This window comes from Elephas maximus, chromosome 20 (genome assembly GCF_024166365.1).
Source record: "Elephas maximus indicus isolate mEleMax1 chromosome 20, mEleMax1 primary haplotype, whole genome shotgun sequence".
Taxonomy (NCBI): domain Eukaryota; kingdom Metazoa; phylum Chordata; class Mammalia; order Proboscidea; family Elephantidae; genus Elephas; species Elephas maximus.
In genome coordinates this window covers 62430991-62445032 of record NC_064838.1, presented here as the reverse complement: position 1 = coordinate 62445032, position 14042 = coordinate 62430991, and the positions used below count along the sequence as shown (strand labels likewise).

Below are 14042 nucleotides of genomic sequence, written 5' to 3'. Positions count from 1 at the left end.
CTATAACTGTTGCAATTCAAGAAGGGTGTATCCAAAAAGACTGTGTATCGTAATTTTTGCTCAAAGAGCTAGAAAAAGAACTATGACACACTGGACTTACTATGAATATTATACCTATTTCACAAATGAGGGAAATGAGGCACAAAGGGGGTTAAACAACTTTCCCAACAGATGGTAAGTTAAAGCCAGGGATCAAATCCAGGGAGTTCTGGCTAGAGTGGAGGCTTTCAAATACTCTACTACAGTGCAAGTGTGTAATACTGCTTTTCTGTGATGGACCATCAGAGTCCCCGGATGGTGTGAACGGTTAACATGCTCAGCCGCTAACTGCACACCTTGGAAGAAAGGCCTGGTGATCTATAGCTGAAAGATCAGCCACTGAAAACCCTAGGGAGTAGAGCTCTGTTCCGACACACATGAGCTCATTACCACGAGTCAGAATGACTTGCTGGCAACTGGTTTTTTATTGACCATTATATCATGCCAGGTGGAAGATCTGATTAATACACTGATAACTTTCTGTTCATTCTCACAGATGTGTACATTCTTCATTGAGGTGGAATTGCTTTCAGTAACTGATTCATGTAAAAGAATATAGGGACTCAGGGTCACTGGTTTGGTGGTAAACATTTTAAACAAAGGGCAACTGAAAGCCTACGCATACAGAATGCCTCACTCAAACTCACAGAACTGAGTAAGTAGCAGAGCCCAGACAAAAACATCAGTCTCTAAACTTCTGAGCCACAGTGTTCCCTAACCGTGCTCCCTCACCAGAGTAATAAGGACCACATCCAGCCCAAATCCATAAAAACCAGAAAAATATATCACTTGATTCCTTTTTAGCAATTTATACAGCTGTTTAAATACAGTGTTAGCTTCTTCAGGAGCCTTTTCCAAGTACCTGACCTAACAAAAGATCCTTCCATAGATCCACAGTACAGCACTGTGGTTAAGCGCCCAGGCTCTGAGGTCTGACGGCCGAGTACAGGTCTCAGCTCTACTACTAACGAGGATGTGATATCGTGTAAATTATTTAAGCTTCCTGTTCCTCAGTTACTTCATCTGTGAAAACAGAGGCAACATATCTACCTTCTAGGATTATTTTGAGGATTAAATGAATTAATATAGGTAAAGTGTTAGAATAGAGCTTGGCACATAATAAGTGATAAAAAACAACAACAAAAAAAACAAACAGTGCTATATAATAACTATTTGCCATTAATATTAAGCAAACAAAATCTTTCCAGGCTTAATTTTATTTAAAAGTCATCTATGTATAAAGAACTAAATTGGAGCTTCCTCATATTTGAAGAACAAAACTTGTCTTGCACAGAATCTTATGCCCTCAAGGCTTACAATCTGATTCTCTTATCCTTTCTTCATAGGGCCTATTTTTAATATGTTGTTCTTATCTAAAAAAATTTTATTTTTGTACTAGTATCCAGCCAATAGTTCTTCACCCAATATTTGTAAACTGGCAAAATCAAATCTAGGTTGTTTAATTTTGCGTTTAGTTGAAAAAGACTAGGAATTCTGAAGATTCACTTTTACCTGTAGATACTGAGAAAGCTGGAATAGTTCCTGAGAGTACATACTTGGAGTGTTAGCAGCAACCTAGAAACAAAATGACATCATGTCAATAGGCACACAGAACATTTCATAAAAGATATTAAAGCTCAATCAATTCCTTGAAATGTCTATTTATTTAAATATACAAAATAAAAATTGTTTTTCAAAGTAACCACTTTTCTTGGTTCTCAAAATATTTCTGTCTAGAATTTTAAATTGTATTATATTATGTAGACCATTTTGAGATTTATAAGCAGGGTAGAACAAAGTACTACTTATGAAAACATTCCCTGATAAATCAAACTACAAATTCACACCACAAAGGCAGTACGGCCTTCTCTGAATCCATGATAACACTTCCTAAATTAATAGATCTATTTTTCTTCCCTTTCAAATCCAGCTGTAAATAATTCTTTAATATGTCAAAAACTCACAATTCATTTAGAAGCAGACATCTCCAAAAGGGCATTTACAGATGCGTGGGGGTGGCAGGACATAAGATACAACATTTTGTCCAATGGGTAGAGGCAATAAAAATACTTTTGTCTTTTTTTTTTTTAACTGTAAGTAGCTTTTAAGAGGAAATATATGGAAATAATGGTGTTTAAACATTATAAAACAGTCAAACTGCTTAGAACTCATGAGCATTAGAAGAGGTATCTTTTATATGGAGTTTTTTAAGGCTGTGAAACATAGAACCATGTCATTACTTAAAAAAAAAAAAAAAAGCACGAAAGGATTGCTGCAATATTTATCTACATCATCAACACTACCAAACCTTAAGTATCAGAAGCATCATTTCTTACCGAGCTCAGAAGGTATATTTTTAATTAATATCTTAGTTAGAAGACAAAGAAGAGGCATTATTTTTAAAAGTTAGTCCTAAACAAGCAAAGACGGTATTCTGAAATAATTTTTGGTGTTGCTGAAGCTGGAGTTAGTAGTGGTCACTTTTACTTTAAAATAGAAATCTAACTGGGAACTTCAGTTTCAAGCAGGCTTTCATTCTTCTTCCAATGGGTAAAAAAATACGAAATTTTTTTTCAACAGTGGGTAATAAGTTAGGAAGGCATATAGTTTAGTTACTCCACTAAGAAACTCAACATCTACATTAATGTCTAAAGATGTATTTTTTTTCCCACTACCTAGCAATGATACCTATGGTTTAATACATCATTATTTCTGAACAAAAGAAAAATATTTTCTAACAAGCAATTAGTGCAAAGTTTCTAACAAGATCAGGTTAAAATCTTCATGGACAATAAAAGAACAACTTCTATAAGCCAATATTTCCACATGTGGGCAAATGCTGAAATATTTGGGTAAAAAGCTTTAATAAACATTTCTAGACAGAGCAGCGTTTCAGAATAAAACTTGGTGGCTAACACTTGGTACCGCTGGGTAGGCACGAAACAGGTACTTCTAGTCTACAGTCAGCAGATTACTGGATATAACAAAGGCTTTCCCCCCAAAAAATTTATTCCTAAATCCTCCAGATATTAAGACTACAGTAACTATACAGTTGAATATATTCTACATATTTTGTTATAAAAGAGAAATAAGTTTCTAGGTGTAGCATATTAAAAACAAACAAAAACACTTTCCAAAGCTATATAGCTAAGCTAATTTAGAAAAAAAAAATTATTAGCAACTTACTTTGTCAACAGGACTTGGTAATGGGGCATGGATGACCCTGAAAAGTAAAATTTAGAATTTTTATCTAATTTCCTGACAAAGGAAACAGAGTTTGAGACTACCAGAATATCTTAAACCCAAAAGCTGATGCCATTTGCCTTCATATAATTCTTAAAAGAATCTAAATTATTTTGCAATTCTTCATAAGTGTATAGAATACTTAGAAAACAAGGTAATGAACTTCAAAACCTAAAAGGTGTTAAATGCCTTTTGTGTACCCACTACTTAGTAAGAGCTGCAGTGAATGCTTTGGTTATAATATCTCTTGTACAGAAAAGAAAAAAAACTCCTTAAACCATCCATTTTCAGTTTTGGAACGTGTAAATTAAGTTCTTTTAAACCCAAACACTCCTATAAAGACAATCTTAAAAGGCAAAGTTCTACCGGAAAGAATGTCTATACTTTGGAAACTTGTTCTAGTGACGAACAACTTTTGCTAATCAAACAGTTGAGAAGTTCTTCTTCACCCAGCCATCTCATACTTTAACAACTGAAATCTTCAAGGTATGTATGAAACTAAACTCAATATATCACTTTAAAAAATTACAGAAGCAGTATTAATTGGTATTGTCTTTTTGGCCTTATAAAATTCTACTTACAAGGAGGGAGTATACTGTAGCAGTTAAGCACACATGCTCAGAAGCTATACTGGCTGGGTCTAATTTCCAGCTCTACTTACCAGCTCTGTACTCTTGGGTAAATTGCCTAAACACTATAGGTCTCAGCTTCCTCATCCATAAAATGAGGATAATAACAGAAAAAATTCAATAGGGTTATTATGAGTACTAAATGTAATAAATAAAGAGTAGTAAATGAAATAAAGAACAGAGTAGTTAAGGAAGCCAAGGTCCCAACCTCACAATGCTCTGTAAGATACCGTATGTGTACTGGGAGTGAGTAGAGGTGGCACAGAACAAGGATGCCACCCAAGTCCCCTGCCAGCTGCCAATCATTCCACATCCTAGAGGTTACTCTGGTGATGGCCAGCTTAAGAGTGACTGGGTAGGCTTCCTAGATTCAACTGGTTAATCGTGTGTAAGCTGCTGAGAAACTGATCTGGCATGACTTAAAAATCAGGAATGATGATTTTGATCCCACTCGAATAACTGCAAATACCCTATGAATTGTTCCAATTTGACTACTTACAAACATACTAAAATGTTGAATAAACTGGAATATGAAGTACTAGCATCCACCTCCCTTGTGCGCACAATCACAACCTGTACAGACTTCTACTGAGTCCATATGACCCTTTGCTGTTCTTTGATTACAAGTCTCTGTTCTCCTCCTAACTGATTGAGACACACAGGGAAGGAACTGTGACCAACTCACTTCTTCATCCCCACAGCCTATTTCAAGTCCCTAACAAAATGTAGGTCAGGAAAAAATTACAACTTTAATTTTTCTTCTCCATAAAAATGGAATAGACATTTTAAATGTAACAGGCTCCTTTTCCTGACTATACAAATGACACATATTAAGAAAAATGTGTGAAATATGAAGAAATAAATCAAAACTTCCAATCCCAGCATCCAGAGATAACTATTTTGGGTATATATTCTTTTCTCTGCAGAAATGCACAAATAGGGAAATGAACTTTAAAAAGTCTAAATAGAAGAGATTATTGAAAACCCAGTTTTCTTAGCGACTCAAGTACAAAATTTTCTGTTCTCATGAAAATGTGGTTAATAAACGACAGGCTAAAAATCTAGCAAATCATTCCATAAGTGATATATGTTTGTATTTTACAAAAATTATCTTGGCTATAGGCTGCATTTTGTTTGAATTGCTGAAAAATTCCACATGCCTATACACACAAAAAAATAAAATGGAGACAGTTATTCAGCGTTAAAAAAAAAACCAAATCCATTGCCGTTGAGTCAATTCTGACTCATAGCGACCCTACAGGACAAAGTAGAACAGCCCCACAGGGTTTCCAAGCAGCGCTTGGTGAATTTGAACTACCGATCCTTTGGTTAGTAGCCATAGCACTTAAACACTACGCTATCAGGGTTTCCTATTTAGTGTTAGGGTGAGGGATTTACAGGCAATTTCGCTGATTCTTATCATTAGAAAATTATTTCTACAATACAGATTTATGTACAATGAAACTGGTAACATTTTAGGTATGCTAAGGTTCAACCACACAAGAAAAACCAAACAAGGAGAAGGAAACAGAGGCAAAAATTAAAAACATTGTGGTAACACGGGGAATAAGGACACAATTCACTGAGATAGACTAAAAAAATTCACATTCCATACTAGATGGAAACTGAGAACACAGATGTCACCTTACATAACTGCTCAAAGCTTTTGACTCTATAAAAGAAAAATCTCATCAAATACAAACATCAAGGTCTTTGAGAAGTCATGTATTATTTGTTGATTAATAGTTACATTCATTTCTAAAACCTTAACTCTTAACTCATAAAAGCTGAGTCACATTAAAATTACTAAAGTTTACTGCAATTTTTTAGATTTTGTACTTGAGCCACAAAGAAAATGAATTAAAAAAAAATCTCTATTAATACCAATAATTTCTATTTATGAAATTAAACTATAATTTAAAATAGGAAACAGAGTAACGTTTTAAATTTAAAATGTTTTGAAATTTCTGCTTTTCTTCAGATATGCTTAAAGCTATACACATACATACACACACACACATATATATATGTATATGTATATAACCCTGGTGGCTAAGTGGCTAAGAGCTGGTAGCCAAAAGGTCAGAAGTTCAAATCTACCAGCCACTCCCTGGAAACCCTATGGGACAATTCTACCCTATCCTATAGGATTGCTATGAGTCGGAATTGATGGCCCACAACAACAACAAAAAATATGTATATATATATATGTATGTGTATATACATATACCTGTGTGTGTGCGTGCGTGTGTGTGTAGTAGCTTCTCACTGAAGCATAAACTATAATGATGCTAAAGAAAGTATAAACTATCAGTAATGGAAGGGCCTGTCTCTCTTTCTTTCTCTACTCACTACTCTACTTTGCCTTCAGCTTATTGCTTCTCGCAAACTCCTACGCTCAGATCTTTGTCTCTGCCTATGAAAGACAGGAAATATTGTGTCTGGTATAGAAACAATCTTCCAGAATATTCAAAGTTTCCCCCAAAATAACAATGTTGACATTTAATGACTGCCCAGCTCCCCTCAACATTTCACAGTGATAATCTGTGAAAAACACAAGATCATTTTAATATTTACATTTTATGAGTAACTTTCCCCTTTCAAGTTCTGTTCTCCTCTAAGTGAACTTTCCATTGCTTCATAAAAAAATAAACATGACATTGGGAAAAAAACTCCAAAAACTCTCACCAAAATAAATTACTACCATATCAACATCCTCAAGGTCCTATGAGATTGTGATTCTGCTATCAATTTTACAGACAAGCACAGTTTAAGAAGTTTTATATTAAATGCAGATCAAAAGGAATGGAGTTAATTATCACTCAGCAATAACTTAAATACCCTGAACATTTTGACAAATAACTGATTATCCATCAAAACATACTGTAAAGTCAAATTTGACAACACAATAATCTCCGTCTCCCCATATACATTATTTACTAGAATTGCAACTAACATAAAAAGTAGTGAAACTCAGGTGTATTCTACTTCAAAGAGTACTATTTCAATTTTTTCAACATTATTAAAATAACACCACACCATCATCTAGGATATTATTAACCAAGTTCAACCAAAAACTTCATAGCACTAAATTATACTCACTCTGAGCGGAGCCGGGCTTCCATACCATCTGGTAGAAAAAGTTTTATTGTGGAAACAATACACCCATGGGTAACTGAGAGAAACAAAAGGGACAAAAATAATTTTTCAAAAATATCAAACTTTATACCTTTCATATCTAAACATGTATTTTATTATTAAATGTAGCAAATTCTGGGAAAGAAAATAAATCTGGTGATTTAATGACTCACAATTGCAAGGTGGAACATGGAAAGACCTGTTTTGAAAGCGTGCCACCCTCCAATTCTGCAGTCCCTAAAAGGTCAGCTGATTATATAAAAATACACTCGAGAAGGGGGACATGCACTTGGTCCCCCATCTTCTCCTGCTCCTCAGTTTAAAATATAGCCCTTATCCCTAATTCTCTTGTCCCCTGCCCTTAACTCCTTTCCACACCTTGCAAAACTCTAAAATTCTGCATAATACGGTTTGGAATACACCGTTCAACCCCCACTTCATGGATGAGAAAACTAAGGCCCCAGGCAAGTGAAAGTGTCTCTGTAACTCTCTGCTATTAAGTGTCTAAGATTCTCAGATTAGTTTAAAAAATTTTTGTTTTGTTTTCTCGATGGTTGTCTCTCTACTACCCATCAAACATCTGTATATAGTATCACACTATCACTTTGTAAGTAACTTTTTATCTTTGCTTCTTACTTCCTCCTTTTCCTATTGAAGATTTCAAGAGACATAACTTCATTAGGAGAAACCCTGGTGGCGTAGTGGCTAAGTGCTATGGCTGCTAACCAAAGGGTCGGCAGTTTCAAATCTGCCAGGTGCGCCTTGGAAACTCTATGGGGCAGTTCTATTCTGTCCTACAGGGTCGCTATGAGTTGGAATCGACTCGACGGCACTGGGTTTGGTGTTTTTTTTGTAACTTCATTAGGAGCCCTGGTGCCCCCGTTGTTAAGCACTCAGCTGCTAACAAAAGGTTGGTGGTTCAAACCTACCTGCCACTCCACAGGAGAAAGATGTGGCAGTCTGCTTCCATAAAGATTACAGCCTTGGAAACCATATGGGACAGTCCTACTCTGTCCTACAGGGTCACAACAAGTCGGAATGGACTCAGTGGCGACGGATTTTAACCCCCCCAAAAGCTGCACCTGTACGGAGCTTCTCTGTGTGTGTTTTGCAGAGAAAAGAAAAAGAATTCTGGTTTTAAGGGTGATGGTTTTTATTTCTCTATTCTTCAGGTTTACATATGCCAAGATTCAAAGAGTTAATTTATTTAGTTCAGCAAACTCTGATTAAGAGCTAATGCGGTGATGAAAATATACTTTATCATGACTGGAACAGTGGTTACGTGACTATGTACAATTGTCAAAATTGAGTGAATTATATACGTAAAATTGGTGTTATAATGATACCTTGATAAGGCTGATTTTAAAAAACAGAGCTAACGTATTTATATGGGTATAACTTATTAAATGATCATGCCCATGAATCACCAAAATGATATTATAAACGTAAAATAATACGGCTGCCCTGTCATCTGGAAATACACATTAAACGTAAGGAATTTAGCACGGTTTATTCAATATCAATTTTCATTGTCCCATCTATGGAACAGATTCTAAACTGTCTGCCTAGTATAGCAATCGTGGAATGCACCACTGGGCTCCCTCTATCCTTACTGGCCTCACCTTTTATTCTGCTATGATGTATTTCCTATGCAAAACCAAGGCACCTGCACAACTCCAAACACCTTACCTTTTGCAACCTTTTATACAAGCTGTTCTTTCTGTCAATGATGCTCTTTACCCCCGATGCCTGCGTGGCCAAATGCTACCTATTCACTAGGCTCAGACTTCCTACTTCCTTCACCAAAGTTCATATCTGAATTAGGTGCCCCTGAGCATCCTATATCTACTTCTTGTAACACTAAGCACACAGCATTCACGGCAGCGTTATTCACAATAGCCAAAAGGTGGAAACAACCTAAATGTCCATCAACAGAATGGGTAAATGGAACGTGGTACATATACACAATGGAATATTATTCAGCCATAAAGAGAAATAAAGTTCTGAAACATGCAACAACTTGAACAAACCCTGAAACCACTATGCTGAGTGAAAATCTGTCAGTCACAGAAGAATAAAGATTGTATGATCCCCCTTACATGAAATATCTAGAACAGGCAGGTGCACACAGACCAACGTTTACTACTAGTTACCAGAGGTGGGAGGGAGAGGGAAAGGGGAGGTATTACTTCAGAGGCACCAAGTGTCTGTCAAGGGCAATGAAAAAACTTGGAAACAGATGTGGTGATGGTTGAATGTAATTAATGTCACTGAACTTTATATGTAAAAATGATTGAAATGACAAATCTTTTATGTATACATATATACACTTTTTTCTTAACTACAATAAAAATATTTTTTAAATGCCTGATTAATATTTTACAGCTTCCCTTACTCAGTGATAGAGATGTCTCTTCTTTAAGAATAGTGGAGTTCATCCCCATTTGAAAAACCTCCTAACCTCCTTCTCTCTCTGGCAGAAGACAGGGAGGAGACGATTTTTTTTTTCTTTAATTTTTATTGTGCTTTAGGTGAAAGTTTACAAATGAAGTCAGTCTCTCATACAAAAATTTATATACACCTTGCTATGTACTCCTTTTTGCTCTCCCCCTAATGAGACAGCACACTCCTTCCGTCCACTCTCTCTTTTCGTGTCCATTCAGCCAGCTTCTGACCCCCTCTGCCTTCTCATCTCCCCTCCAGACAGGAGCTGCCCACACAGTCTCATGCGTCTACTTGACCCAAGAAGCTCACCCCTCACTAGTATCATTTTCTATTGTATAGTCCAGTCCAATCCCTGTCTGACGAGTTGGCTTTGGGAATGGTTCCACTCTTGGGCTCACAGAAGATCTGGGACCATGACCTCCGGGGTCCTTCTAGTCTCAGTCAGACCATCAAGTCTGGTCTTTTTATAAGAATTTGAGGTCTGCATCCCATTTCTCTTCTGCTCCTTCAGTGATTCTCTGTTGTGTTCCCTGTCTGGAGGGTCATTGGTTGTAGCTGGGCAACATCTAGCTCTGGTATCAGGCTGATGTAGTGGAACAGATAATTTTTAACAGCTCTGTGGCTCCCCCAGAGATTTACTAGAAGCAGGCTACAATGAATACAGGAGCACAATAAGAAAATCCAGCAAAACCAAAAATTTAATCAATATACTTAAATTGGTAATTAAGTCGTTACTGTCGTTGTTTTAAAGAAAAATAGGTGGAGCAAGTTACAAAATAAAACTGCAATGCCAGAGCTGATAACCTGTGGAACATTACAGTCAGACATTCTGTTGCACAGATATATCACCTTGAAGCCCAAGTAACAGAATAATGCACAAATCTACAAGTAGAACCAAGGGCTAATACTGACTGGGCAGTGCTGGGCTGCTGCTCTGTTGAAGGCAGTCAAAGACCACATCTGGCTGCGTGGACAAACTAGTCCGGCCAATCATGCCTTTAAAAAGATTCTCATGACAACTAGATACACAGATGCATAGAAATGTTACCCCTTTGTTTTGCAACAGGCAAGCATTTAAAGCAACCCAACTCTACACAGCAGCACTTCCCCAAATGAAGGGCTAGCAGGTGTTAACAAAAAAGAAGCCTGGGGTCAGGTGACTTTGGGAAATACTTCGTTAAAAGTATTTTAATGGCACTGGGTTTTTTTTGTGTGTGTGTGTGGTTAAAAAAGGTTTAAATGGATTTTAATTTTCTTAAATCAAGGCTTTCTCAGAGCTTAACGGGCTTTTGTCCATCAAGAGACTCTAAACGTTAAGACACATTTTCCAAAGTTATCCCTCTTTTAGGGACACTTATGGTATTTTTTTTTTTTTTATTTTTTATGGTAGGAACTGGTCTTATGAAGAAAATACTTTAAATACTGCTCTGAAGCATTCTATAAAGCACTCTCAAAAATCACCTTGAAACATTATTACTGTATTTCCAAGACTCAAAAACAAAACTGATCGTAAATCACAATTTAAACAACTTCTCCAGGGAAAAAACATTGCCACATTGCATAAATATACACATACACTGTAAATCAACATAAGTCTTGGAAATGTTAAAACATGAAAGTCTGAATCATGGAAACCAGGTATCTGCAGATGAAAAACCCACAATTACCTGCTATTGTATGAGACTTTATTAAACATCAGAATTAAGACTATATGCGAGCTGACTGCCATTTATCTGTATGTGTGTAGCTATTTTTTTCTAATGTGTATACAGACTATTTGGCTTTTGAGTTAACATATTTACTTTGTGGTATGCAGCCAGCCTTTTCTATTGCCTCTTCACACAAACACCACTTAGAAGGGGACCCATGTTCACTCTGATGAGTTTAAATACCGTTTGAGGCCCTGTTTGGGAGACTGGGACTTTGGGCTATGCTGCAGTCTTGCTGTATCTCCATTCCTGCACTAAGCAGAAAGGTCCATATTTTTTTAAACTTAAGAGTGGTTCAAAGGATCTCTTGGAATGACTGGCAGTAATAGGAGGTACCATATAAAAAGCCCAAGCAACATTAAAAAAAAAAACAAAAACAGGACTTAAATGAGAGGTGTTAACATTTCCAGACTGGGAAACGATTTGCTTATTTGCCTTTTTGACTGCCTTCAAAGCTAAAGCAGTTCTAAGAACTTTCCATCCTAAATTTCCAGCATCATAAAGCTTCTAATCCTTAGGCTTTCCCCCCTTCCGCCAAGTTAGAAAAGAGGCAGGGGATGTAACATTAGCTGAGTAGACAAGAACTCTTTTTCTTTCTTTCTTTTTTAAATTTTAGGGTTAATATTCTATGCTTCATGTGTGACCTGGAATTCAGCTATAAAAAGCTTTCTCTCTTCAATTACTTGTTTACCCTGAGGAACAAGGATAGGTAGGGTAAATGCTCTATTTTTTCCTTTTATTTACCTGTTTTCAGAATGATAAATTGGCCTCCAAAGTTATTCCAAAGGTGATCAATTTTTTTTTTCTTTATAGTATCACTGTAAGCTCATGGATTTCAACATGCTTGATATATTTCAATCCTCTGCTATTTACTGTTGTTATTATTCTATGCTCAAATTGTCCCGTCTTTGACAAGTGGGAGCTAAACTACCTCATGTTAATTCCTGAGTCTTTTTGACAGGACTGCAGCAGTCTTAGGCAGCTTCATTGCTTTCTGGTGTGACAAAATCTTCTAGGTTCAATTTGCACATTTCCTGTGCTAGACTCAGAGTGAAATATTTCTCCAAAGAAACCTTGTTTCTACCTATTTATTTGGTGGGGGAAACCCTTTCTCTAGGTATGAGGAATCATTTACCACGTTATTTCTCTAGCATACTATGAAAAGATATTGCTCATTGGCTTGTTTTTCAACTTACCCATGAGGAATGGTGGTTCTCTGAGTTTACGTGTTTGCTCAATAAGTATTCAGAGAACCTGCTGGCACAAAGCCATAGGTTGGGAATGATAGGAAAAACCAAGATGATTAAGATGAGGTCCCTGTCATCGAGGAGATTTCAATTTAGAGACAACCAATCAGAAATACCTAACATAACAACACAGGACAAAAAAATCACAAATGCTACATGAGGCACAAAACATTAGGGAATTTGGAATGAGCGAGGGCAGGGGACCAGCTGTAACTGGAGGCTGGCGTGTTACTGTGCTGCTAAACAGGTTTCAGCAGAGCTTCTGGACTAAGATCGACTAGAAAGAAAGGGCTGGTGATCTACTTCTGAAAACTCAGCCAACGAAAACCTTACAGATCACAATGGTCTGATCAGGTTATAATGGTCTGATCAGATCACAATGGTCTGATCCCGCTGTGCATGGGTGTGCCGTAAGCTGGGCCTACTCAACAGCAGCTAACAACAACAAGGGCAAGGGAAGGCTTTATGAAAAGGGTAAAAAAAAAAAAAAGAGTAGGATCTCAAAACCTGTAAATGGAAGGAAAGACAGAGAGAATGGCATGAACAAAGAAACCAGAAGAGTGTGTGAGAATGTACATGTAAGCAGGGCAGCTGGAGGACACTGGGAATATAAGCTAAAGGACCTACATTCCAAGACACTCTAGGTGCCAGGCCCCAAGCTAAATATGCAATACATGTTAACTACATATAACAAACCATATAAACAGCTAGTTTTATACTTTGGACGTGTTATCAGGAGGGACCAGTCCCTGGAGAAGGACATAATCCTTGGTTGCAGTGAAAAAGAAGACCCTCAACAAGACGGACTGACACTGTGGCTGCAACAATGGGTACAAGCATAACAATTGTGAGGATGGCCCAGGACTGGGCAGTGTTTCATTCTGTTGTACATAGGGTCGCTATAGGTCAGAATCAACTTGATGGCACCTAACAACAATAACAATAAAAAGATGATTTTTTTTTTTTGCATCACGACGGAAACATAATTTTAAAATCACCCATTATGCAGCTATTAAAAAAGGAATAAATTATTTTACAGATAAAGCAACTAAGGTTCAAACAGGCAAAAATAACTCATTTGAGATCTAGGATCCAAAACAATTGTTTCTATCTACCATATTATATCTCATTAGTCCAGCTTGACCACTTAACACATGTTAAGCGGAGTAATAGGAAATAAAGCCAAAAGACTGAATGAATCTACATTTTTCGAGGCCCTCAAGTTTACAATCAAGCATTTCAGACTTTATTCTGCAGTACGGCTTGGCTACTTAAAGCTTTTAAAAGCCAGAGAATTACATAAATAAAGCTGTAGTAGAAGGATATTCAAGGGGCGGTGGGTTTGCAGCATACCTGCAGAGGTGGGGAGTTACTGTAACATTCCAGGATGGCAACAGTAAAACAGGAACTGGTGGAAAAAGAAGTCAAATGGACTAGATGACATAGCTGCCGAAGGTAAGGAAGAGATAGGATCCAGAAGGGATGCCAAGATTCTGAGCTAACGTGTCTGGGAGAATGATGGAGCAATAAAAGGAACTGAGAAGTCAGCAGAATCCTCTAGCCTGAGGGGGAAATTAAGGATTATACCAAGT

At 36.9% G+C, this 14042-nt stretch overlaps 1 protein-coding gene across 32 annotated transcripts in view; it reads right to left on the bottom strand.

The window, feature by feature from the left end:
- The window catches only part of SLMAP (sarcolemma associated protein), a 159005-nt gene that overhangs the window by 60738 nt on the left and 84225 nt on the right, over positions 1 to 14042 (bottom strand). For all 32 annotated transcript variants that reach the window (XM_049863520.1, XM_049863538.1, XM_049863528.1 and 29 more), the window contains exons 3-5: positions 7014 to 7086; positions 3226 to 3262; positions 1552 to 1614 (exon numbers count right to left, since the gene is read on the bottom strand). In XM_049863520.1, the coding sequence (XP_049719477.1) occupies positions 1552 to 1614; positions 3226 to 3262; positions 7014 to 7086 (173 nt within the window). The remainder of the gene's footprint in view (positions 1 to 1551; positions 1615 to 3225; positions 3263 to 7013; positions 7087 to 14042) is intronic.